The sequence below is a fragment of the Oculina patagonica genome, chromosome 1, assembly GCF_052425735.1.
Source record: "Oculina patagonica isolate OP01 chromosome 1, crgOcupat, whole genome shotgun sequence".
In the NCBI taxonomy this organism is placed as follows: Eukaryota; Metazoa; Cnidaria; class Anthozoa; order Scleractinia; family Oculinidae; genus Oculina; species Oculina patagonica.
The window spans coordinates 15,527,763-15,553,713 of record NC_135758.1 but is presented as its reverse complement, the minus strand read 5'-3'; the positions used below and the strand labels follow the sequence as shown (position 1 = coordinate 15,553,713).

Here is a 25,951-nt window from a genome sequence, read left to right as displayed (position 1 = left end):
AACTTTAACTGGAATATTTTGTTCATTCAACCAAACATCAGCAGAATGAAGAGGTTCTCAAATTGAAGGCATTACTATGTGACTAACCCGGTTCACTTTTGGACTCAATGTGGCAAACACTTCTTGGGTCTTTCAAGGAGGGAAATAACATCTTCACTGCAGCTTTCTTTATATTTGAACATTGATGAGATTTTTATGTACAGTACATTGATTCTGATAGTACTATGCATGCACATTTGGGACTTACACTACAAATACATTGCAATTGTAAAACCCAGGTATCTAATGAGAATTTCAGTCCATAAATACATAAGTATATCCGGTATAAGCATTGCTCTCGGGCCCAATGACCTTATTCGGTTTATCCTTCGTCCTTTACATACAATTGTACAGAGTGTTCATTTTTAATAATGACTCTCTTTTTATTTACCACTATACGCAATTTTTTGGCAGAAATCTTTGAAGAAAGTGATAGCTGTAAACAGATTAGCTGTTCTTGCAAAAACGGGTGGTGGCAATCTAACCAAGGACACGTTCTTTCAGGTTTGAACTTAATAGTGCTCCTAAATAAATGTATTCATTTAATTTATGAGAAATTGTACCAGCTCTAGAATATAGTTCTTTGTGTTTCAGAAACAAGTGGTGAGTGTGTATTTCAAAGTATAAGAATATTATAAAAAACCAAATGTCGCAATTATACATGTTCAATTGATACAGGGAGTAAAAGCAAACAAGAGAAAACTGGTTGCAACAATGTATGCAAATAGTTTCAGACAGTTGATAACAGATTACAACAGCGTATGCACAAAGCCCTTCCCTGCCGTCCCCCCCCCCCCAAAAAAAAAAAATAAGAGATTACAAAAATGTATACACCTAGTCCCCCTCTCCCCTCCCTCGCCCCCTACTCCACACACACACACACAACAATAGGCGTCCATCCCATCCAGGGAAAGTAGAAGTACTCCTGGTCACTTAATGCTGTGGAAACCAGCAACATCTCAGGCGGTATGGGGCACAGCCTGAGGCAGACCTCACCATACAAAAATCTAGCTAACCTCCCCCCTTTCTCTCCTCCCAAAAAAGTGATAACAGGTTACAGCTTTTGTATAGGCGTAGCCATCTAATCGGTTTAACAGTGCTTCGTGGTTACGGAAGCTTAATCGTGAAATGAAAACAACTTTAGCTCACCGGTAGCGGCGTTGCTCACACTGAAGTGTACTGAAGTCTTGTGTTACTGTATAAATCAAATAGATTCCATTTTGCCGTGGGTCCGTTCAGTTATAGATTACAGAAGACGTCAAAACATCATCAGTGACTCACTCCCCTAGCGACTCGTGGGCCACTTTTTTGATCATACCACATTTTGACGTCATCTGTGATCTATAACTGAACAGACGCACGGCAAAATGGAATCTATTTGTTTAGCAGACGTGTGCCTCTATCATCAAAAGGTACAAGAATGGTTGCAACCATGTATGCAGATAGCTTTAGAACCAGTTGATAATAGTGCATGAATAGAGACCCCTCCCCTCTAAATAGACAGTAGAAAACAGTTTGCAAAATGCATTCATAGCTTCAAAAACAGTAATTAACTGGTTGCACTAGTGCATGCGGACCTCCCCCCCCCCAAAAAAAAAAAAAGAAAAGAAAAGGGTGTGTAACAGTATGTGCAGAGTTTCAAAGACAGTACATGTATGACACATATCAGTGTATGTGGTTAGTCCTATATGTCTGTGTTAGATAAATGCTCACAGGATTTATGTATGCACTTAAATCAAAGCTGTTTTAACAATAAATGAGGTCACAGGAATTATGTGTGCACTTAAATGAAATAAAGTTGCCTTAACAATAGATAAAACATCACGGGATCTATGTGTGCACTTAAATCAAAATTGCCTAAACAATAGACAAGAGGTCACTTGTTCTATGTATGCACTTAAATTTATGTTGCTGAAGCAACAGATAAGAAGTCTCAGGTTTTATGTATGTACTTAAATTAAATTTGCCAACATAATAGATAAGAGGTCACAGAATTTATGTATGCACTTGAAATAACGCTGCCCAAACAACAGGTCACCACAATAATCTGAATAATGGCAGTGCACTCTTAGCCAAACTGCAGTACGCAATAGAAGGCACATCAGTGTAAGCACATAGTGGTCATTAACACTAGACACTCGGTCTCAAAATGTGAAACTGGCCTTCACAAACAAAACGTGACAGGTCACATCAATTCATGGTCCTGATCGAACAAGAACCTTATGCACATTACATTCTGTGCACATTATCCGTTAATTGTAGTGTTAAGCTTGAATACACTGTGGCAGATTTAGGAAGCTTGCATTTTGAGCATTACAAAAAAAACTTGACGTTTCTCTAAATGCATGCTGAAAGTGACATTCTAGTGAATTTTTTAATTGCCTTTGTGGGTTGTTAACTGAATTTACTTCTCCCAACAGAGTGACTGCTCAGACACGTCCGATAGCGATTCAGAAATGCCCGATCGTACTAACCTTGAGAAGAAAATCTCAACAACTAATTCAAAGTTGCTTCAGGACAGAACTAATACATTTCTTTATCAGAATGATGATGATGAAGTGTTAACCTTTTCAGCTATCAATGACACAACAAAGTATCCCTTGGATGGGTGCTCTGAAACTACTGTTTCTCAATCAGCTGAACAAGATAGCGACTAAGTCTTGTCTTGAGGAAAAATACATATCACTCCAGCATCAGAAATTGTTAACAACACAACTAACTCAGAGAGGAATACTTTAAGTAAATCCGGTCCACCAAGTGATAATTATAAAATTGCGGGTATAGTAATTTTGTCAAATTCCTTTTTTGCTAAATTTACAGAGGACCAAAATGGCAGCTAAAAATAATAAACTAATATTAGACAGTACAAGAGATGTATTAAAATAAATTAATGTAAAATTCAAGTATTGGGCTATTAAGATATTTTTTGAAGCGGTGGGTGCTTGAACTGGGCTAACTTCAGTGTCACTTCAATCTTGATGCTCGAGAAAAATGTTCGAGAGCTGGCAAAAAGCCATTAGCATTAACCGGCTATTATTAATTACATCATTCTTAAAAAAATAAAACAGAATTGGATAATGTTAAAGTGTTGAGTCCAGTCTTTCAAAGTTAATTCATGGTTATGATTAAGCCAACTTGCAAGCTCTTATGTATAGTTGAGTGATATAAACACACTGGAAAAAATGACGAACAGTGCAAACAGAAGCATAAGATGCACTTATTTTTTTCTCAGCGCGCGAGCAGGCAAGATGAACCGAATCCTGCAATCTAATTGGTTCCGGGAGCAGGCGGAATTTTCCGATCTTGACCGCGGTCAACGGAACGGGATGCACATGAAAGGTTTGCTCTCCAAAATCGAAATAACTCTTCATCAACCGTTGTAAATTTGAAAGGACTAAAAAGCAGTGGAATTAAAGGCCTCAAAGTTCTTCAAAAGGCGAGTATTTATTTCTTTCGCAACAAAATCGAGTTGTAGTTTACCGTTCGTAGTTTGCCGTCGCGTTTGTGCATTTTGCAATGATTTTCACGCCATTACGGTAAACTTCACCGCGGTTTTTAGACTCGCGGTTGTCGACTCATTGTCGAGTGGAGAAATGCATCTCATTAAGGACACTTAGAAATTATCCATCATATTGTCGAGCAAGGGCCCTGCGATGGGTTGTCGATAATAATTGTCGACTAGAGAAACACGCTAAACGCAACGCCAACGAAACACGCTAAACACAATGTATATTCCTCGTTCTAAAAGCGTGATGGCCCAAACACGCTAAACGCAATGTGTTTATTCTTCGTTCTAAAAGTGTGCCAACGAAACACTCTAAACTGACAATGTATATTCCTCGTTCTAAAAACGTGATGGCCCAAACACGCTAAACGCAATGTTTATATTCTTCGTTCTAAAAGTGTGCCAACGAAACACGCTAAACACATTGTATATTCCTCGTTCTAAAAGCGTGATGGCCCAAACACGCTAAACGCAATGTGTATATTCTTTGTTCTAAAAGTGTGCCAACGAAACACGCTAAACTGACAATGTATATTTCTCGTTCTAAAAATGTGATGGCTGAAACACGCTAAACGCAATGCTTATATTCTTCGTTCTAAAAGTGTACCAACGAAACACGCTAAACACATTGTATATTCCTCGTTCTAAAAGCGTGATAGCCGAAACACGCTAAACGCAATGTGTTTATTCTTCGTTCTAAAAGTGTGCCAACGAAACACGCTAAACACAATGTATATTCCTCGTTCTAAAAGCGTGATGGCCCAAACACGCTAAACGCAATGTGTATATTCTTCGTTCTAAAAGTGTGCCAACGAAACACGCTAAACTGACAATGTATATTTCTCGTTCTAAAAATGTGATGGCCGAAACACGCTAAACGCAATGTTTATATTCTTCATTCTAAAAGTGTACCAACGAAACACGCTAAACACATTGTATATTCCTCGTTCTAAAAGCGTGATAGCCGAAACACGCTAAACGCAATGCGTATATTCTTTGTTATAAAAGTGTGCCAACGAAACACGCTAAACTGACAATGTATATTGCTCGTTCTAAAAGCGTGATGGCCGAAACAGGCTAAACGCAATGCGTATATTCTTCGTTCTAAAAGTGTGCCAACGAAACACGCTAAACACAAAGAAACTCCGTGGCGCCAACTGAAAACCGCAATTTACTCTCGAACAAGTAGCGTTTATGTTTAACTGGTATGGGTAGGTATGGGTAATAACTTTAAATAGTTGAATAGTTTTGCTCTTAAAATCAACTACGATCGATAGCGGCGACAGAATAAGAGCATGCCATTCCGTGACAATTTGATAACTTAATTAGTTCTTAAATGAAAACGTTTACGTTTACGACAAGAAAGAAATATGCCAGGTGTTCTACGGTTTAAAAACTTTCCCAAAAAGATGGTTTTTGATTTGATTCATATATTACTTCATTTATTACTCTTTGATTAATGTCTATTAAGCGTGTTAAATCCATGGAAACATGGCGTTTTCAAGAAAAACAAAGGTGTTGTGAGCGTAGAACGTTACTCAAAGGACGATCGTTTAATCCCACGTTAGGACAGAAAATTCTTGACGTGCTTTTAGAACGTTTGCTACAATAATGATGCTCACGACGATAAGGATGTAAACAAAGTTTATTGAAGCGAAGCGATGAGACGTTAACAATGTTGGAAACGAAGCGATGCGTAGCGAAGCGATGAATAGGCGGTGTAAAATGAAGAGAGCGAACTGATCAATCGTAGTGTGTCTACCGGTAATTCTTTGTTCAGTTTATAAAACTTCACAACGCACATGCATGCAGATGCAAAAAAATTGTTCAAGGAATAGCGTGGATGTCAATAAGATAGTTTGAAAATGTACCACTTTCATTTCCAGGTTAGTTCAAGTTCATAGACAGCACTTTCTATAAGTTTACTGGCATAATGAACCCAAACGCACGCTCATCAAATTCGTTTTTCTCGCAATCGACCAAAGCAATCCCCACCACTGTTTTACACACAATTTTAAATGGAATCAAACTACTATAAGATGAAATTCACAGGTGCGTCGTTTTTAGTGTAGTGTTTGAACTACACTTATGCGGTAGTTGTGGGTGAGGTAAAAGTGCTACCGGGATAACGCTAGGTGTGGACTAATGCGCACTGAAGTGGAACAAGCGTACCATTCATTTCGAAAGATCGGCTTTCAAAAGATCGTATGTAATTATATGCAAGATTCAAATCCTCGCGTTTCCCAGTATGAATGCAAGAATTTCTTGTCTTTCGCCGCAAAAGAAACAGCAAATACATGTCAAAAACTTCGAGTTGCAAGTAGAGTTTATTTGTCAAACATGAAAGCGAAAGTTTTTTTAATGTACCACGAGTAATTTAAAAGCAGCATGCTCTTTTCCTAAAACATCAACAATCGGTCACGCAAATTGAACATGGAGAAATGTCAAGTATTTCCTTCGTCTGAGAGCGGAATGTTTCGTCACAAGGACTATTGGCTTGAGTTTTCTCGCCTGCCTTGCAGCAGGACTTGTCGCAATATCCTCGATATAGTCCTTTACCGTACCCAAATTCGCAAGTAGCCAATCAGAAGCGCGATCTACTGTCCTGATATCCTACGATATCAAGTCACTGACCTGATATGCCACCATATCACGGTCACTTTGAATTAATATTATAGTATTGCTGTACGATGAATTGAAAAGAGGTTTTACCAATAAAACATAAACTAGTATTTTTAATTAGCTGGTGTTTACCGGTCGTAAAATGAGAAAAAATTTCCCGCCAAAACTAAACTTGAGCGCGCTCGCCAATTGCGCGATGTTTGCCGACGAGTACTGAAACATTCACACTGAAACAATGGAGTCGGAGTTTCCAAATTTTTCGCTAAATTTGGATTTTGAAAATTTAGGGAATGAAACTCCAAACAAACGAGTAAAAAAATGTAAGAAGAGGACTTGATAAAAGTGTTGAAGACCAAAAAAGTATCAATACAAGCAGGTCAAATTTTGTACTACGTGTCTGGCAAGCATGGCTTCAACAGATCGAATAATATCACCGGATTTTTGGCTGAATTTGGGTACGGTAAATACCTAATAGTACCTTTTTGGTACGCTTCGGCGGCATATCAGGCTCGTTTGGTCTCACCATGGGTATTTTGGCTCGACTGCGTCTCGCCAAAATACGAACCATGGCTCGACCAAACTCGCCTGATATGCCGCCGAAGCGTACCAAAAGGTACGATTAGGTATAAAAACCGGCCGTTTAGACTGTGTGACGGGGGCTTATGTTTTCAGACCGTGAGACAATAGATTTGACCGTTTAGCGGTAAAGTTTTCGCGTGATGTTAAATATCATGTTCGGCAAGCTGCCACTATTTGTCGGCATGTGTGCATTGCATTGAAGTGTACTGATGATAAAAAATAAATCCTGCAATTGGTGATCCAAATTTTAAAGACAGCGATTTTGGTAGCGTTTAAAGTACTGAGAGCAGCTGTTTCCACTGTGCGTGCTAAACTTACAAAGGGCTTTGCATGGCGGTTTTTTGGTTCTTAAACAATATTCATTTTGGGGCTTTCAAAGGTCGCACGCAATTAAATATACAAGATTCAAATCTTTGCGTTTTGGAAGACTTTCTTGTCTTTCGCCACGAAAAAAAAATTGTAACACAGCAAGCACTTGACTAAAACTAAGAATTGAATGTTTAAAACCCGGGTTAAAAGTAAGAGTCAAATCAAAAGTAGCGAGTAAAGTTTATTTGTCAAACACAAAAGCGAATGTTTCTAAATTTACAACTACTGAGTAATTTAATAGCCTGCGTGACGCATTCTTAATAATAAAAACAACATCCCGTCACGAGTTGATCATTTTCGTATGTTTTCTCGAGTCTTTTCTTCCATGAATGAAAATTTAGCAGAAGAAAAAATCAAATTTCCAGTTCCTCACCCTTTACAGGAACGTAAGATGAGCAGACTTGAGCAGAATTTCGTTGTCCTCGTGGAATTTTGATTTTGAGCAGAAAACGTGATGTCTCACGGGCATACATTGCCGCGAGCGTCATTTATCACGTGATGCATTTGTCCCTTCATCGGCCATTTTGGAGTTTGTAGAGTCTACGTAGCTCGAGTGGTAGGAAGCGATTCTTTGCTAACCTCGCGAGATCGTGATTGATTATCACGAGTATTTAACTGTTCGCATTTTATGTTGAACACTGACAATACAACTTCTAACATTCCTGTGCAACCCATGATTTTTTTTCTTACTTGCTTGCTAACAATATTTTATTGTGATTCCAGAAAATCTTTGTACCGACCCCACAGAGGTTCATTGGAAATTCTGATGGGAGAGGGTTGAGGGGTCTCACAATTAAACTTTTAAAATAAAGTATGAAGATAAACCGAAATTTCCAGAGATGTTGGATGTTGGGGTGGGGGAGATGGGAATTTAATCAGTTTCCTGATAGCACATTTGTATCAAACACTACACTGTCCGTACGAACCGCTCGTCTTTAGATACTACCCCATTTTCTCGTTAGTATCTTTTTGACTGTATTTATAGCCCCGAAAACTTCACCCCAAATATTTCGAAAATGCTCTCATAAAATTTGTTCAAACTTTGCCAACATCGAGGCAGCTATGAGTGGTACAAGCTCCTTTGAGCGATTTTCGAAAAAATCTCCTGGTGCCGAGGAATACGAGCGTAAAAAACGTAATGACGTCATTTCGTCGCTATGGCAACTCCGATGTCAATATAACACTGGTCGTAAAAAAATTTCATCTTTATCTAATACAACTGTGGTGATCGTTTTTCGATAGCATTGTTAATGGCGACGTAGTTAATTCTCAAACTTGAGCGGTGTTACGCCTAAAAATCCAGTCGAGCCACCTTAAGTTATTTCTATTATTTTTACTGAGTTAGGACAAAATATACTGTTTCATGTAGTGTAGGAGGAACTGGTTGGGCCTGTTTTTTGAGGTAGAATCTCATTAACAATAGGGGGAATAAATTACGTGAACGATGTCATAGACTCATGAATAAAATGCAGTGGATTTAATTAAATTGTGGGTGATGTTGTGTTCTATTTTTATCTTGGCTGGTATAACCCGTTTGACAGCCTTCATTTTATTTTTGGATCACAGTAGCGGTTTAACGTATTGCGCATTTTTTTTTTTTTTTTCATTTTATTCAAAATCACTGAACCATACAGTCTAATTATGCAAGTTTCTTTTCGCATAAATTAAATACAGCCGACATTATTGTTTTTGAAAAATGGTTTTATACTCGATACGCTTGAGTGAACTCAGTGATAAAAAGCGGTTAAAAATTAGTCCTAAGCAAAAACATTTGTAAAATTTTATATCCTCCACCACCACAATTCTATTGTTAAACTCCTCCTTCTCAATTCTCCTCAATTCGAGGTAAAGAGATGAAAGAATCCTGGCAAATTTTATCGGTTGCCTTCAATTTGAACCATATTCTTGACTGGATATTGAAATTTTCAATTGCAACAGTCGACCCGCTACCAAACGTTAATGTTGTTGGAGAAATATGAGTAAACACAATTGAAAGGCAAATTGACGAATCCATTTGATAATTTTTCTCAAGACCACCGCTGATTTTTTAGCGCATCAATCGAGCAGAGGTGGCTTGGAGTATTGGATAAATAACAGCTCAGTAAAATGAACCATTATCTTTTTCAAAAGTATCACAGTGACAACAAAGACCATAAGGAAAGGCGTCAAGACGCGGCACTCCAAAACGTTTAATATATTAAACCAAATAACGTATTTCTGTGATGCAACACGAAAAAAAACTTTGCACGTCCTTGTGACAACCTCAAGCTTGTGACCAATTACTTCTACTTCACAGCAAGACTTACACAAACTCTACTTAACAACATTGTAATACATTTGTAGTGTTATACAATAATCTTGCGTGACCGGCTTCGTTGCAGCCTGGGAAAGACTTTTGATGGCGACCTTGGAGGGGGTGGTATATGTCATAGTATATGAAGTATGTCAATCGCAAAATTCTGGGGATGTTTTGCCGTACACCGCGGTACAAACACTCGTCTTAAACAGAAGCATCCTTTAAGGGGTTTCAATAAAATGAGAAGCAAAGTTTGAAAATTATATATGGGAAAATGTGATATGGGAATTTCCTAGGTGAGGCTTTGAGGCAGAATTGAGACAACGAGTCTATGCCTTAACAGTCTTGAAACAAGAGAAAACGGAACCATCCCAGAATCAAGGTCAAGTTCTGTAATGGTTGGGACGTCATCAAAATACATTTGCATGATTATGGACATGACGGGATTTTTCATTGACAGGCCGTTTGAATGTGGCGAACTGGACCGAAGTGTTCACTGCGACTTGTTGTGCTTCTGACTTCGTTGAAGCAATAAACGAACGACTGAACCCTTCCTCTGCGGTTCATTCTTAAAGCAACCTATGATGTATACAAAATAAGGCTATTTTTAGTGCAGAATGCACTATTGTGATGGTTTGGTGGGGGCTGTCGTCCGCTAAACCCCTCAAGCGCTAACGCACTATGGTGTAAACTTTTAATCACCAATTAATTAATTAATATCAATTAATTAATTATTTCTGTGAAGGGGGTAGGGAGTGAGGAGCACCTGACCGTACGCCCCAGGTAAAACACGGGCCATATCTACTTTACCTACGTATGGAGATTTCAAAGGTATATATTTGTTTCAGAAAACCCTTTGCTTTCCTTTTGGTATTATTATATAATGAGCATGTGCGTGGTTGAGGGAAGACGTGTTTTTTGAGCAGCGTAACCTTCCCCGTCCTCAACGACCGAAAACGGGTCAGAAACAAAAACTTTAAATGTTAGAAAAGGTTTAAATGTCAGACAAAGCAAAAAAGAACAAGCGAGGCGACCGAGGATCCCTAGACGACGAAAACATCGAGCCAAAGCGCCAACAAACCGAAGAAGCGCTTAACGACATGGCGGCCAACACTGAGGCGACATGGGCAAGCGATAAAGAGCCAACTTTGACGGAAATCAAAGATATACTGGTGGGCCTTCAAAAATCAGTCTCCAAAATACTGATAGAAAACCAGTCCCTCAAAGAAGAACTGTCGCATCTAAGGGCATCAGTTAATTCACAGGGACGCGACTTCGATAAAGTTAAAGTCACCTTAGACCGCGTAACGAAAGAAAATCAATCGCTTAAAGTCCAGCTACACCACACTACGGAAAAATTAAACAAACAAGTGGAGGAAACAGATAAACTGTGGTTTTCTCTCGATGATCTCGAACAGTATTCGAGAAAAAATTCATTGGAAATCGACGGTATACCTGAAGAATGCTACACGTCCACGGAAGAAGTGGTCTTAAAAGTGGGAAATGCGCTCAACGTCGAAATATCACCTCAAGACATTGAGATTTCGCATAGAATAAATCGCCGTGGCAGCAAGCCGATCTTAGTGAAGTTTATAAGCCACAAAGTGAAGACACGTTTGTATAAAGAAAGAGTTAAACTGAAAAACGTTAACTTGAAAGATCTATTCCCGAGCTATGCCAGTGCGGCGAGAGGCGAGAGCACTAGAATCTTCATAAATGAAAATTTGACCAACTATAGACGATTCCTCGTCGGAACGGCGAACAAGATGAAACGTGATGGAATCTTTGTGAGTGTATGGACAATCGATGGTAAGATTTTTGCAAAAACTTCGCCGGATGGTAGCCCTATCAAAATCCGCTGCGAGGAGGACCTTGAGGCAATTTAATCTGTCTTCGTCATGGAAAACTTTCAAAATTAACTTGTGTTTACGAGTTTTTGAACTATTTAATATCAGTCAATTAGACACTGAACTTACTCGTTGTACATTCTAAAAAGGATGGGGACAGGCTTAGGTGAAGGAGGTAAGAGGCTCACAGTAGACTTTTTTTATTACTCCATTTTCTATATAAGGTATATAGAAATAATTATTATTATTTTCCCCGTGTTTTTTTATTGTCCTTGTGATCGGTTTTTGTTATTGTCGTTTTTGTAAACATGTGTAGCAAGCCAGTATGCAGAATCACTCCTTCAGTTAGTAAAAAAGCCACCTTTAAAAGAAAAACCAAAAAAGTGTTTGTACCAAGGTTTCAAAGGTTTAAAAAAAAAATATTGCGTTGCGAAAAAGATCTCGGCTGGAACTGTCAACAAAGATTGGGATGTCAGCCAGAAATTTGCAATGGAAATTTAAAACACAGAAATGTCACGTAAATTTAAAATCATTTCTCTAAATGTGAGAGGATTACGAAATCAGAACAAAAGAGGAGCGATATTTTCCTATTTGAAATCACAAAAGGCAACCTTGTATTGTCTTCAGGAAACTTACTCTCAATCTAATGATGAACAGGTGTGGTCCCTGGAGTGGGGCGGACAAATGATTTTTTCTCACGGGACTGCACACTCAAAAGGTGTGTGCATGTTACTAAATCCCAATTCAACCTTTCAGCTTTGCAATATCCAAACCGATCCTCAGGGGCGATATATAATTGCAAAAATTACAATCGACGAGCTGCCCTTTTTTGTCGTTAATATTTATGCTCCGAATGACTACCGCGAACAAGAAATGTTCATTCAAAATTTAACCGAATACATTATATCAAAGTCAGATACCTCTAGACTTATTGCCTCCGGCGATTGGAATGTTGCTCTTAATCAAACAGATAAACGCGGTGGCCTACCATGGAAAGCAACAGCTTACAGAAATGCCGTTGTTGATCTTATGGACGAACTTAACCTAATTGACATATATCGACATTTACATCCGAATGCTAAAACATTTACATATGAATCAAAACCTTTAAAGTTAAAATCAAGAATCGATTTTTTCCTTGTCTCTCATGCGTTATCTCTCGATGTGCTCAAATCCGAAACCCGCACGTCCATTGCTCCCGACCATAAATCAATATTTCTATGCTTAGAAATCAAAAGTGATTTCAAAAGAGGACCCGGTTTGTGGAAATTTAACAACACTCTGTTAGAAGACGAAAGCTATAAAGTACTTATCGAATTTAAATATCCGCTGATACAAGCAAAATACTCTGAGCTTTCAGACAAGCAATTATTATGGGAACTAATAAAAATGGAGCTCCGCTCCACAACCATTAAATATTCAAAACAAAAAAGAAGTGAACTGAAGACCAAAGAGCAATCTCTTCAGAAAGAATTACAAGAACTTGACTTTAAAATTTGCAACGGCGATGTGCTAGATGAGGTCATACTTGACAGATACGAAACCGCTAAAGAAGAATTGAAAAAAATTCACGAATCCAGAGGAAAAGAGGCTATGTTTAGATCAAAAACAAAATGGTTGGAACATGGTGAAAAACCAACCAAATATTTTTATAATTTAGAGAAGACTAATTATGATAAAAAATGTATCCGCGAGATTAAATTAGAAAATGAGGAGATCACTTCGAATTTCACGATGATAAACAAGGAAATCGAAAACTTCTATAAAAATATGTATACTTCAAAGGTTGATAATATACAAACATCGCAGCCAAGTAAAGGTTTCAGTGATTACATCAAGGATATCAATACACCCCGATTGAGCAAGGAAGAACAAGAGGATCTGGATCAAAGTTTATCATGTCAAGAACTAAAAGATGCACTGAACTGTTTTGCTGAAAACAAAACTCCAGGTGAAGATGGCTTCACAAAAGAATTTTACGTCGCTTTCTTTGACCTTCTATGGGGCGACCTTCTTAATTCGTATAACGAAGCTTTCAGTAAAGGCATACTATCCATCTCCCAGAGAAGAGGGACAATAACACTCCTTCCTAAAGGTGATACTTACCTGACAGATCTGACAAACTGGCGACCTATATCTCTTCTAAACATCGACTACAAAATTCTGACTAAGATTCTGGCATTGAGACTAGAAAAATATTTACCCAAGTTGATTCATGGCGACCAAACGGGATTCGTTAAAGGGAGATACATAGGTCAAAATATAAGACTCATGAGTGACTTAATGGAAGACCTAGATCAAAAGAATCTATCTGGAATTTTTCTATTTATCGATTTTGAAAAGGCTTTCGACACTTTAGAATGGAGTTTTATTCTGGATACTCTTAAAGTTTTTAACTTCGGTTCAAACTTCATCAAATGGTTCTCTACTATTTATAATGGCTCTCAAAGCGCCGTATTGAATGGTGGCTACCTGACAAATTACTTTGAAATATCTAGGGGGGTAAGACAGGGCTGTCCTCTTAGTCCTTTTCTTTTTATTCTTGCGGTTGAGTTACTAGGTTTAAAGATCCGTCAAGACCCAACTTGCACAGGCATACTACTTCCAAATAATACGGTTGCAAAAATTTCACAGTTTGCGGATGACACAACTATTATTGCCGACAATACGACTTCTCTTAAGTCTTGCTTACAAATTTTAAATTGGTTCGGGTCCCTCTCTGGACTTAAATTAAATAAAAAGAAAACTCAAGCAATGTGGCTAGGATCTATGAAACAAAGTAACTTAAAGATTCTTGATTTTAGAACTACCAAGGATCCGATTAAAGTTCTCGGAGCCTTTTTATCGTACAATCAAGGAAAGAACATCGAAGCTAATTTTTTCGCAAAAATCCGGAAAATGAAAACCAAATTGAACTTGTGGCTATCAAGAGATCTTACCCTTTATGGAAAGTCGCTTCTAGCTAAATCGCTAGGTGTCTCTCAACTTATATATGCAGCATCTATGCTTTCTGTCCCAGGGAACGTCATCAAAATGGTTCAGTCTCAGTTATTCTCTTTTTTGTGGAACAACAAAAAAGATAAAATCAAGAGAGCTGTCATGTACCAACCGCTTAAGCATGGAGGTGTAAATTTTGTCAACTTTGAAACTGTTGTTAAATCTTTACGCCTGGCCTGGATTAGCAGACTATTGAGTAACTCTGAAGATGTATGGAAAGCAATCCCAAATCACTACCTTTCACAATATGGGGGTTTGTCATTTCTTCTCCGGTGTAATTTTAATCCTGTCTCCATAGACAAAAAAATGCCTCTCTTTTACAGAGAACTTCTGTTTTACTTTCAGGAATTAAAACAAGGTAAAGGCCTTTTCCCGTATGGCGAATATATATCTTTGGAATAACGAGACTATAACTATAGAAAATAAACCTTTATTTTGGAAAACCTGGTTTGACCAAGGGATTTACTTTGTACAAGACCTCTTAGACTCAAGCGGAAACTTCCTGTCTTTTAGCGAATTTCAAAATAAATTTCAGATTAAGACAAACTATTTACACTACTTTCAGTTAATTGCAGCAATTCCTTCAAATTTAAAAAAGAAAGCTAAAGACTATAAGCCGTCCTCAGATAGTCTGTATTCGACCATCATAGCTCTTTCTCCAGCTGGGTCGGAAATAACTTTAGATTTAGCAAACATGCGCTGCAAACACTACTATAAACTCTTCAATGAAAACTGCAACATTGTACCTACCGGTATCAAAAAATGGAAAGATAAGTTCCCTGAAGACTTTTCTGAATGGAAGAACAAATTTTCCTTCATCTATAGATTTTCACGAGATAACAAGCTAAGGCAGTTTTCCTTCAAACTACTACATAGAATAATCGTTACAAAGAAAGAACTTAAAAACTATGGTCTAGCCGATAACGCAACATGCATTTTTTGTCAAAATCCCGATTCGATTGAACACGCTTTTTTAGATTGTAACATTACAACATCCTTTTGGTCGGACGCTTTTGCTTGGTTTAATCAAGCTCATAGCTCTGCTTTCTTTTGTTCGAGTAAACAGATAACTTTCAATGATATTACCGCTACTGCCGCATATCAGGTGTCTGATCCCCCAACAAAACACAGATTACACCTGTTCATCATTTACCTTAAACAGTATTTATATAACTGTAAAAGGCTTGAAAGAAAACCCCATCTTCAAGAGTTCAGAAGAAAAATGTTGCTGCAATGGAAAATAGAAAAATGCGCTCCTCCTTAACGTCTTTCCAGTGTGTCTGTTAACATGTACTGAATAATCAATATCCGTCAGAAAACTTAAATGTAAAGTCAAATTGTAATTAACGTCCCTTTCTTTTTAACTGTATCTTTTATCTTGACCTAGCCTGTAAACCTTGCTGTAATTTCTTTTTATTTAAGAAAGTAGTATTAGTTTCCTGTTAATCATCAGTGGTCACTACTGACGGCTTTTGTTTCATATGTATCCCCACTAGTTATACATGTAAACAGTGTGTTATTATTAGTTTAATTTTTTTTTTCTGTTTTCCCTTTTGCATGTAACTTTCTTTTCATTTTGTATTACATTGTTTGAATAAATGAATTAAAAAAAAAAAAAAAAAAAAAATAAATAAATAAACAAAGATATAAATAAAGAGATAGAAGTTCTGAGAAAAAAAAAAAAAAAATTATTCTTTCTAGAGTAAAGTACTTTGCGCCAAACGCATGCGCAGATTCGACTACGTTTTATTCTCAGGAACATTGCGTGCATCGCGCGTTTGCGGTAGGACTCCTGCAGACTCCGTGACGCCAAGTTAAAACCGCAAATTAATTAAAGGTGACTTTATATCTCCCAATCTGAAAAACTATTTCTTGGATTTATCGATAATATCTGTGTTATAATTAGTTTTATTAATTAAAGCAAAACAACTTCAATTGTTGTCGCCCTGTTTGCCCTAGAAATGTATCAGGTTACATATGTTTTCGACAAATACAAGTGTTGCGTTACATAAATTTAGGAGAAAAACAAACGTGTCATGTTACATTTGTTTACACAGAAGAGAAAAGTATGACGTTTGCTGTTTTGACGTCTAAGAAGTTTTTCTGTTTTTGTCTTTTCTTCTTTTTTTTAACCGGCAAACATGAAAACTTTTCCCAAGTGCAACCCATACCCAACTGAAAATCAAACCAACGAAAGTTAAATGTTATCTAATGCCATGTGATTTTCAATGCGGCAGGATTCTGTTTAAAAACTCTCAAATTAACGAAAGTTAACGTAAAACACAACGGTTCAAATGATTGAAATCTTCCTTTACTAAAAAAATCGACTCTTAATTGTGTCAACTGGTCAGCCGCGTGTGTGACTTTTCAATAAGGGAAATCTTTCTCCCGGATGAAGGTGTCGCGTGATTTAGTTGTCACGTTTGGTCTTTCAACATCTTACAAGTACACATGAAACAGCGTTTCAGACTGAAAGATGAACTCATTTGACTTATTCTCAAGCGAAATTACCCTGGAAAATTATTATCATGCTGTCAATTGTTTGGCCATATTGCATTCTGCACTGTCCTTTGAGTCTCTGAGTTACACTTTCGGAGCGGATGCGCCTTCTGTTTACACGGGACCTTTCTGGAACCGGTCCGGAACGGATCCAAAACTTGACCTGCTGTTTTGCTGGTACAGTATTAGATCCGTTCCGGACCGGTCCCAGAACGGTCACGTTTAAACACCTGGATCGGTTCCAAATGGTTCCATTTAATCAGAAGCCGATCCGTTGCGGTCGGGTTTGGAAAGGTTCCGGTCCGGTCCCGTGTAAACGTAGCCTAATATTTCTGCTGATCCTTCGCCAAACCATGAGTTTCGTGTTGTTGTTGATGCAAATCCTTTACGACCGCTGCCACTCCGACGCAGCTGAACACAAAAAAACGCTCTTATAGTTCAAAGCCTCAAAAATACTAGTCCGACCAAAATGAATCAAAATAAGTAATCTTGTTTTCTGAAAAAGCTCAGACTTTTCGGAGGTTGCAATACCGAAGGTTTGAATGGATAATGTCAAACTCGACGGCGATTGCGGACAAATTGAAAAAGGTTTGTGATTCCCAGTGCGCATTCGCGAGTCATGACCTAGCCCCTTGTGTAAATTAAGAAGTATTCAGTTGTCCCAACGAAATGTTCGTTATATCGAGGTATAGTTAATCACTTATTAACGTTGTTGCGTTGCACTACGTACCCAGCATTTAGGGATATTATCGATTTCTGAAAATAACATATTGTCTGGACATAGATTTGGACATATGTATTTGAACTTGTTCTCTTGTTACAGGATTAAAAGATTTTCATCCTTGTTGGTCTGTTCTACATTCATCTTTTGTCGCATGTTGACATTTTTTCGTTATATCGAGGTACATTTTACATTTGGGTCTCTGGATTGTGTTCGTTATAACGAGGATTTCGTTATATCGAGGTTCTCTTCCATACATGTTACTGTAACTTTGGCCGGGCTGCAGAATATCGTTCGTTAAACCGGTATATAGAGGTTCGTTAAATCGAGGTTCCACTGTAATTTGAACAAGATTCATTTAGAAATGTAATTTTCAGAGCTTTATTCACAACTCTCATAGATTTCAACATATTTCTTTTGTACGTCTTATGTGACGATCATTAAAGGGACTAGGAAACCTAAAATAATACTAGTCTATTTTTATTAAAAATTGCTATATTAGAGCGCTGAAACTGTTAACGAGCACCTTTGGCTGTGGATGGCTCAGATGGGAACGGATTGCAATTTGAAACAGTTAGGCAATATAGCCGTAGCTTAACTTCTATCTGCAAATTAAGCTTATATATTCCTTTAGATGTTCAAAGATAATGTTTATTTAGGGATAAGTTGCTTACCACTAATTTCAGAACAGTTTAGACCAAAAATCTGCGAAATCCCCATGACATAGTCCCTTTAACCACGAACACATAGGGTGGTCTGCCTGTGCATAAACTAGTAATAATCAGAGATTAGGGGAGTGCGTTCGACCCAAGATAGGTACCCAAGATAAGGATAGCAAACGTAAACCGAGTGTTTAAGGTGGCTTCATAGGGTAATCACAGATGATGTGGCGCGCGCTAGTGTCATACTTTGAAATTAACAAATGGTAAACGTTACAGCGTGCACTATTGAGTTACAGATAGGGCGACTCTAGCTTCTTGAGTGCTTAGCAAACCTCCCAAGTGCATCTGTAACTCAATAGTGCACGCTGTGACATTTACCATTTGTTTTATAGCACAACTTTTAGGAGAGTTGTTAAAGTTTCTTTGAGGTAAAAGTGCGCGCGCTTATTTGAACAATTGCGTGTAGTGCTAGCGTAAACGCTGACGAAAACCTAAAAGAAAAAAACAAACAAAACAAAGTTTTGAATTATTTCAAACTTGCATTATACCTCAAAGTCTTTCAACATTATGGAGAAATGGTTTTTCTTATGATTAGCTTTTCAAATTCACAGGAAAATTGAGAAACCAAGTAAAAACTTGTGAAGTAGTGGCACTTTCTTGTGCCATGTCGCAACAGATCAGCGCGCGCGCCCAGGTTGCAGCATACGTCAGCGTGCACCCATGGGTAAATAGTAGACGCTAAATTAACCAATCAGAACGCGCGCTTTACTTTAGTTGTGCTATAATGTGATTTCGCATTCGTTTGTAGTCCTAGTTCGCTAGAACTTATCAAATGCAATCAGCAATGATAAAATAGTATTCTACAACCATCTCTATTAAAATAATGGGTTCAAGTCGAGAATTAGGACTACCCAAACAAATGCGTCTTTTAGTGTTTAGCTGGCTTTAAGTGCTATTTTCTACAATTTCCTTCGGTGAAATCTTCCGAAATTTTTACAGTACATGGATACAACCTGGAAAAAAATTGTAAACAGGAAAAAGTAAGGGTTGTTAAGGCAGATTCTTCGGTAGCTGCAAATTTGTGTCTTTTCCCTCTGTGTAAAAACAAGTCTTATAGATTTTCCTAAAAAACGAGTGCAACGTAAAACAAAATAATTATAACCCCTCTGCCAACTTTTACGGAATTTCACCGAAGGAAACTCAAGAAAAGCTAGACGAAAGTTGCCATTTTGCCGAACATACAACAGATTATTGATGAGCAAAACAAGGCCATCAAGAGAACAAACACAAAACCGCCACAAGATCAAGCGGCAAGAACCGGATGCAACTGTAGGAAGAAGGATGAGTGTCCCCTCAACGGAGAGTGTCTGTCTAAAGAAATAGTCTACCAAGCAGTCGTCACAACAAATGATAAATCTGAATCGTACGTGGGGCTTACAGCAACAGAATTCAAATCGAGGTGGAGAAACCACCAGACGACATTCAAAAATGAACAAAGAAAAAACGACACAGAACTAAGCAAGTACGTCTGGGAACTAAAAAACAAAAGAGAAAATTTTGTAATCAAATGGAAAATTCTGGCAAGAGCGAAAGCTTACACGAACATTGCGAAGCGTTGCAACCTGTGCACAACCGAGAAATTTGTAATTATAACGAAGCCAAATTTAGCAACGCTAAATAAGCGAAATGAACTGGTGTCGACATGCAGACACCGACGGAAGTTCATTTTAAAGTACAGCTTACTAACTATAGTTTAGTGTTTAACACAGCGCGTGGAAGTTTGTTTAGAATAATTTTATTGCTCAGCACAAAGTGACCAAGCGCGCGCATTTATAACGGTTATTTAACGGTTTTTTCTACGCTCCGAAGTCGCGTACAACAACATTGATGTGTAACGTAGTTAACGTAACTTCAGTTAGTATACGTAATTGGACTACATGCTGTCCAATTTGGAAATAATTTGATGAAAAAAATTCTGAGGGCAGCCAAAATTGGACGAGGCCGTAGGCCGAGTCCAATTTGGCTGTCAGAGGAATTTTTTGAATCTAATTATTTCCAAATTGGACAAGCATGTAGTCCGGTTACATATTAATTATATAGCTTGTAGTCAGTCAATCCAGCGTAAACAATAAACTTATGTCCAGAACGGAAAAGCATTCAACAATAGTAGGCATAACACAGCACATGCAACTCACTCAAAGCATTGTCTTCACAAATAAAACTTAAACAAAACAATGCAATATTATTCACCTGAGCTTGCGAAGCTTGCTACAAAGTGAGTGAAAACACTGCATCAATCAATGAAAGTCGTAAACAAAGTGTCCGAAGAGCGTTACAACTTCTTGAATCTGACATTCTCCTTTCCACTATCTCGTTCGTACTTCATCGCCGTCTTTTCTTTTCGAATTTCAGCAAAAAGCGACAAGGAGTTGCATCTAGCTCATGGCGATGAATATCTGACAGATTTCATGCTTCGCTTCGCTGCACTTACGTTCACCCAAGTTTTGTACTAATGAAGGTGTTTTGCTCTTTCTTTTTGCTTCTTAGTGTAGCTAGCTCCTCTTCTGACAACGAAGAAAATTTCTCTTTGTAGATACTATTGCTGAAAAGCTCAAAAAGAATGGAAAAACGTAGCAAACTTGCCTTAGAAAGTTCCGCCATTGTCGACTAACAATGCGACAAGTTTACAGGGCTGACGTTATGCTTTGTGCTTATTGGTTAATATCCGTCACATGTTTTTTTTCTTCGATTTGATTGGCTGAGACAAAACTATCCAATTTTTCTTAAATTGGACAGTTTGTGCATTTTACCTGAAAGTCCTAATTGAAACTATCCAAATTTAATCCCAAATTGGACAGTTCTCAGAAATTAAGGAAAAGTAGCTGCGCCGACAATATAGGATTTACTGACAGCTATATAATTATGGATATTAACTGATGAGTGGGCCAACTAATGTTGGCCTACGAAACAGAACTGTCTTAAGATCCATTTACTCAAGTTTTGAGTAGAGCACCAAATAATTATATAGGGCTCCTTCAATGTAGAGCACTATTCTGAATCAAACGGTGATCATACATACATACAACGTTTAGAAATATCACTTGTACTACATACATACATACAACGACACATAGAACGACTTGCGCGTTCACAGGACAACCACGGGACCACAGGCCACCACAAGATTACGATGCGTTCTCCTACCGTCGAACGCAACTAGCACAAATTATCGATGAGAGCCCAATGCCAAAATTCTAGAAAGCGAGCATATCAAAGCTAAATATGAGCAAAAAAAGTTAAAAATAAGCAAATCAAAGGCAAATACCAGCAAATGAATGGCAAATGAAAACCAAATACCAGCAAATCTTTGCTACATATAAGTGAAATACGTATGAGCCAGATAAGCAAATGTATGACCCATGCAAAACATAAAACGGAATTTCTGGTAGTCCAGCGAGCGTTCAATCTTTGCATGCAGATGAAATGATATCTAGGTGTGTGTGTGGGAGGGAAAGGGATGTATTTCTTTTCTGGATTTTGGGGGAGGCGTAATTGGGGGAACTTTTTACAGTTTTTAGTGTAGAATGCACTATTGTGATGGTTTGTTGGGGCTGTCGTCCGCTAAACCACTAACGCACTAAGGCGCTATGGTGTAAACTTTGATAGTCAATTAATTAATTAACTAGGAGTTGCTGATAGCAAGTAAAGTGCTGCGAAGTGAGTTATAAGAATGACAATAATAGTACGAACGGAACGGAAGGTCATAGGAATCTTTCGGATTTTCAGATGTGAAAGATACGATTTTTCTCAGCGAGTGAAATGCTGGTAATTCACTTAGTTTATATAATAATTAGTGACAATGAAGAAAGGAAGCAATGTAACATAACAGAATCATGTGATTACATGTACAAGGTAACGGAAACTTTTCAAATCACAATTTAAAAAAAGTATCAGTGCTTTGAACAACAAAGCCCTCTCAAATGACTTTTTCAAAACACAACTTGAACAATACCAGTGCTTTGAACAGTAATGTTCTCTCAAATGATTTTTTTTTAAACGCAACATGAACAATACTACTGCTTTAAACAACAAAGTTCTCTCAAATGACTGTTTCCAAACATGCAACCTTACGAGTACATGCAATTCGATCGCAAAGCCATCAGTAACACCAATTTATGACGTCTCAAAGCTCGTTCCATTCCAGCGCGCGGTCATTATGAAAAGTTTTCGTGGAGCCTTCGCAAATCTTTATAGAGTTCACTGTATATATTTCGCACTTAAGGCTCAGAAAGTGAAATTTTTCCTTAAATTAACTTAGTAATGAATTTTAGTCTTTGGTTGCAATAAAGAATTTCGAAATTTCAGCTCATTTGACCTTTAAATTACCGGTATAAATTGAGTAAGTTTCGCTTTCGTGTTTGACAACAACTTGGCTTTACCTGATCTTGCATATTTATAGCTTTTTCTGCACTTTGACTGACTATTACAAGAGAAAGCGACATCAGTTGCGATTAAACACGCTCGGAAGTCGTTTCTCGAAGAATATTACACGGATCAAATCGAGAAACATCTTCGGTTTATTCGAAAGGTTTTCTAAAGTGCAGTGTTGCGCAAGTTTTTGTTTCCCATTTAGAAATTTAGCTCTGAAAATGCCAGGGCAGGTTTTCGGATATCCAATTGCACGGGAATTATGAAAGCGAATTATTGAAGGCATCGTAAATTTGTTATTCATCAGAGCTGGCGCATAAGGGATATGAAGACCGATTCTCCGGCACTATACTTGACCATCTTGCTTAAGAGAGGTTTCTTGGGAAGCATTTACAAACTACTGAACACAAGCGCAAGCGGCAGCCCTTCAAAATTTAACTTGTTGCTCTTTAGCGAAAAGCACACCGCAAACGACAAACGCAGCTTCCACATTTTACATGCCGCTGATCATACGTACTGCATGTACTCAAAATCATCGCCAGCGAAAAAGTCGAAAATCGAGTGTGTCGCATAGGCCTGTCCATATAAGGCGCCCAGGCCCCACGCGTACAGTTCCAAATAGTGTGCTGCTTCGCTAAGGCTTCGCAGCAATTAATATCAATTAATTAATTTTTTCCTGTAGAGGGGGTGGGGGTGGGGAGCACCTGACCGTACGCCCCAGGTAAAACGCGGAGCATATGTACGTTACTTTATATGAAGCTTTCAAAGGTATATATTTGTTTCAGAAAACCCATTGCTCTCATTGTGGTACTATTTTTTCTAGGGCAAAGAACTTTGTGCCAAACGCATGCGCAGATTAGTCAACGTTATATTCTTAGGAACATTGCATGTATCGCGTGTTCTGCGGTAGGTTTCGTGGAGCTAAGTTAAAACCGCAAACTTATTAAATTAGATTTTGAGACTTTCACAGCGCTTTCGTAATTAAGTATGCAAAAACTTGCACCGGAATTTTCGGCGCGAAACTCCTAATAACATGGGAACAAATATCCAGCTGTACCGCGCTATAAAAAAAATCTTTCGAAAGAGCTGTTATTTATTTGATTTGTTCTTTACTTTTTGAAAAACGTCTTTCGAGCAGTTAAAACGCCAACTTAATTAAATTAAAGTGAAATAGTTGGCTTTATTATTAAAAGCAAAACAACTGCCATCGATGTAGCCGTGAAAAACAAAAGTATCATGTTACAGCATTTGCAAGGAAAACAAAAGTGTAAGGGTTGCAAAGACAAGCGTAAGGAACTCCCTGGAAGGAACACAAGATGGTTTGGTGGAGACACACTTAAAAGTATCCGAACATTTAAGTTGAAATATCTGAGAATGCCACTAAATTCGCCTCTTGTTTGTTTATGCTCGCGGAAACAGTTCTAATTGAAACTACACTCCTACGTTAAAAACAGATCTCAAGTTACCGTTCGCAAATAAACATAAAAATATCTCATAACATTTGCTTGGAGCAGAAACAAAACAATTTTAATGCACATTTTCCTTGGTCAGAACTGTTACGATTGTTTTGTTCACTACAGAAATCAGTTCATTCAATTAAAACACAAACTAATTTAATTATCAAATTGTCACGAAATGGCACGCTCTTATTCCTCACTGTTGCCGCTATCGATTGTCATCCATTCGATTTTAACTCCAAAACATACCGACTGGTCTTTAAAAGGTGACCTTATATCTGTCAATCTGAAAACTATTTCTTGGATTTATCGATAATATCTGTGTTATAATTAGTTTTATTACTTAAAGCAAAACAACTTCCATCGATGTCGCCCTGTTTGCCTAAGAAATGTATCAAGTTACATATGTTTTCGACAAAAACAAGTAATGCGTTACATAAGTTAATGAGAAAAACAAAAGTATGATGTTACATTCGCTTACACAGAAGGGGAAAGTATCACGTTTGCTGTTTTAACGTCCAAGAAATTTTTCTGTTATTTTTAGCTGGCAAAGCTAAAAATTTTTCCCAAGTGCGACTCATACCTAACTGAAAATCAAACCAACGAAAGTTAAATGTTATCTAAGCCTAACGCCATGTGATTTTCAATGCGGTAGGATACTTGTAGACTCTTGCTACTTAATTAAATTAGCCTCAGTAGAAAAACAAAAGAATCATGTTACATAAGTTTGCACGAAAAGTAAAAGTATCACGTCTGCTGCTTAAAAAAAGTCTCAAATTAACGAAAGTTAACATAAAACACAACGGTTCAAATGATTTAAAACTTCTTTTACTAAAAAAAATTGACTCTTAATTGTGTCAACTGGCCGGCCGCGTGTGTTACTTTTCAATAAGGGAAATCTTTCTCCCGGATGAAGGTTGTCGCGTGATTTAGTTGTCACGTTTGGTCTTGGAAAATTATTATCATGCTGTCAGTTGATTGGCCATATTGCATTTTCCACTGTCCTTTGAGTCTGTAAGTTGCAAATGGGGGCTTACTTTGAATCATGACATTTCCACCAATCTTATCAAGCTCTTTCCGACAATCACAAGGCACCTCTTATGCCATATACCAAGGCACCCCCCCCTCTTACACCTCTTATACAATAATGTGTATATAGTTAGTATATTTTAATATTTGCCCCCGCAGGGTTTTGGCCCAGAGGCCAAAACCCGAGGAGGCATCATTGTAATCCGCGCGAATATAGAGTATATATATAGTATATACCAGGAAAATTCTCGATTTGACCAAAGTGAGCGCGCAAATGGTATCGGGAGTTGTGCAATGCCGACAAGGTTAAAAGCCCGCAAGTGGGTATCGGGAGGTGTGATAAAATTGCCTGTACGGTGATTGGTCAATGATGACGCAAGTAAACGATGACTGGGTGATGATGACAACCCAAAGCGTGAGCACGTGCACAGATAACAACAAGTAAACAAACGAAGCTTGTAAAGGTTGATTGCAGTTGGGCAGAATTTTGAAAAAGATAATTTGAGGTTTTATTCGAGGCCTATTCATTTCACAATGTCTAAAAGCCGAAAGCAATGCAATTGTTGAAAAGACTTCGCGATAATTAACTAAGTAACTCGCAGAGAAGTAAGAAAATCCACATTTTTTACATCTGAGTGGCCGAAGAAGAAATATGTCTAGGAACACGTACGAACATATCAAGCCATATCTTCAAATTTGTCTGCGATTTACGATAAGCAAGCCTTAGTCCAAAACCGCGATTTACCAAGCGCAAACTACTTGAACGGAGAAAAGCCTTGATCAGTCTATCTCCGGACGAGATTTACAAGAAATTTAAAAAAAGATCTCGAGATAATTGTTTAAGACTCGCGGCAGGCGAAACCGGAAACCAGAAGCGAGTGACTTTTAGAAAGTCAAGCGT

At 37.9% G+C, this 25,951-nt stretch overlaps 1 protein-coding gene across 3 annotated transcripts in view; it reads left to right on the top strand.

The window, feature by feature from the left end:
- Window positions 1–25,951, top strand: part of LOC144658643 (death-associated protein kinase 2-like) — a 125,164-nt gene that overhangs the window by 82,917 nt on the left and 16,296 nt on the right. For 2 of the 3 annotated variants that reach the window (XM_078519107.1, XM_078519114.1), the window contains exon 10: window positions 454–543. In XM_078519107.1, the coding sequence (XP_078375233.1) occupies window positions 454–543 (90 nt within the window). Of the gene's footprint in view, window positions 1–453; window positions 544–2,459; window positions 8,784–25,951 lie in introns of those variants that run through there. The other variant, XM_078519122.1, reaches the window with a different exon arrangement.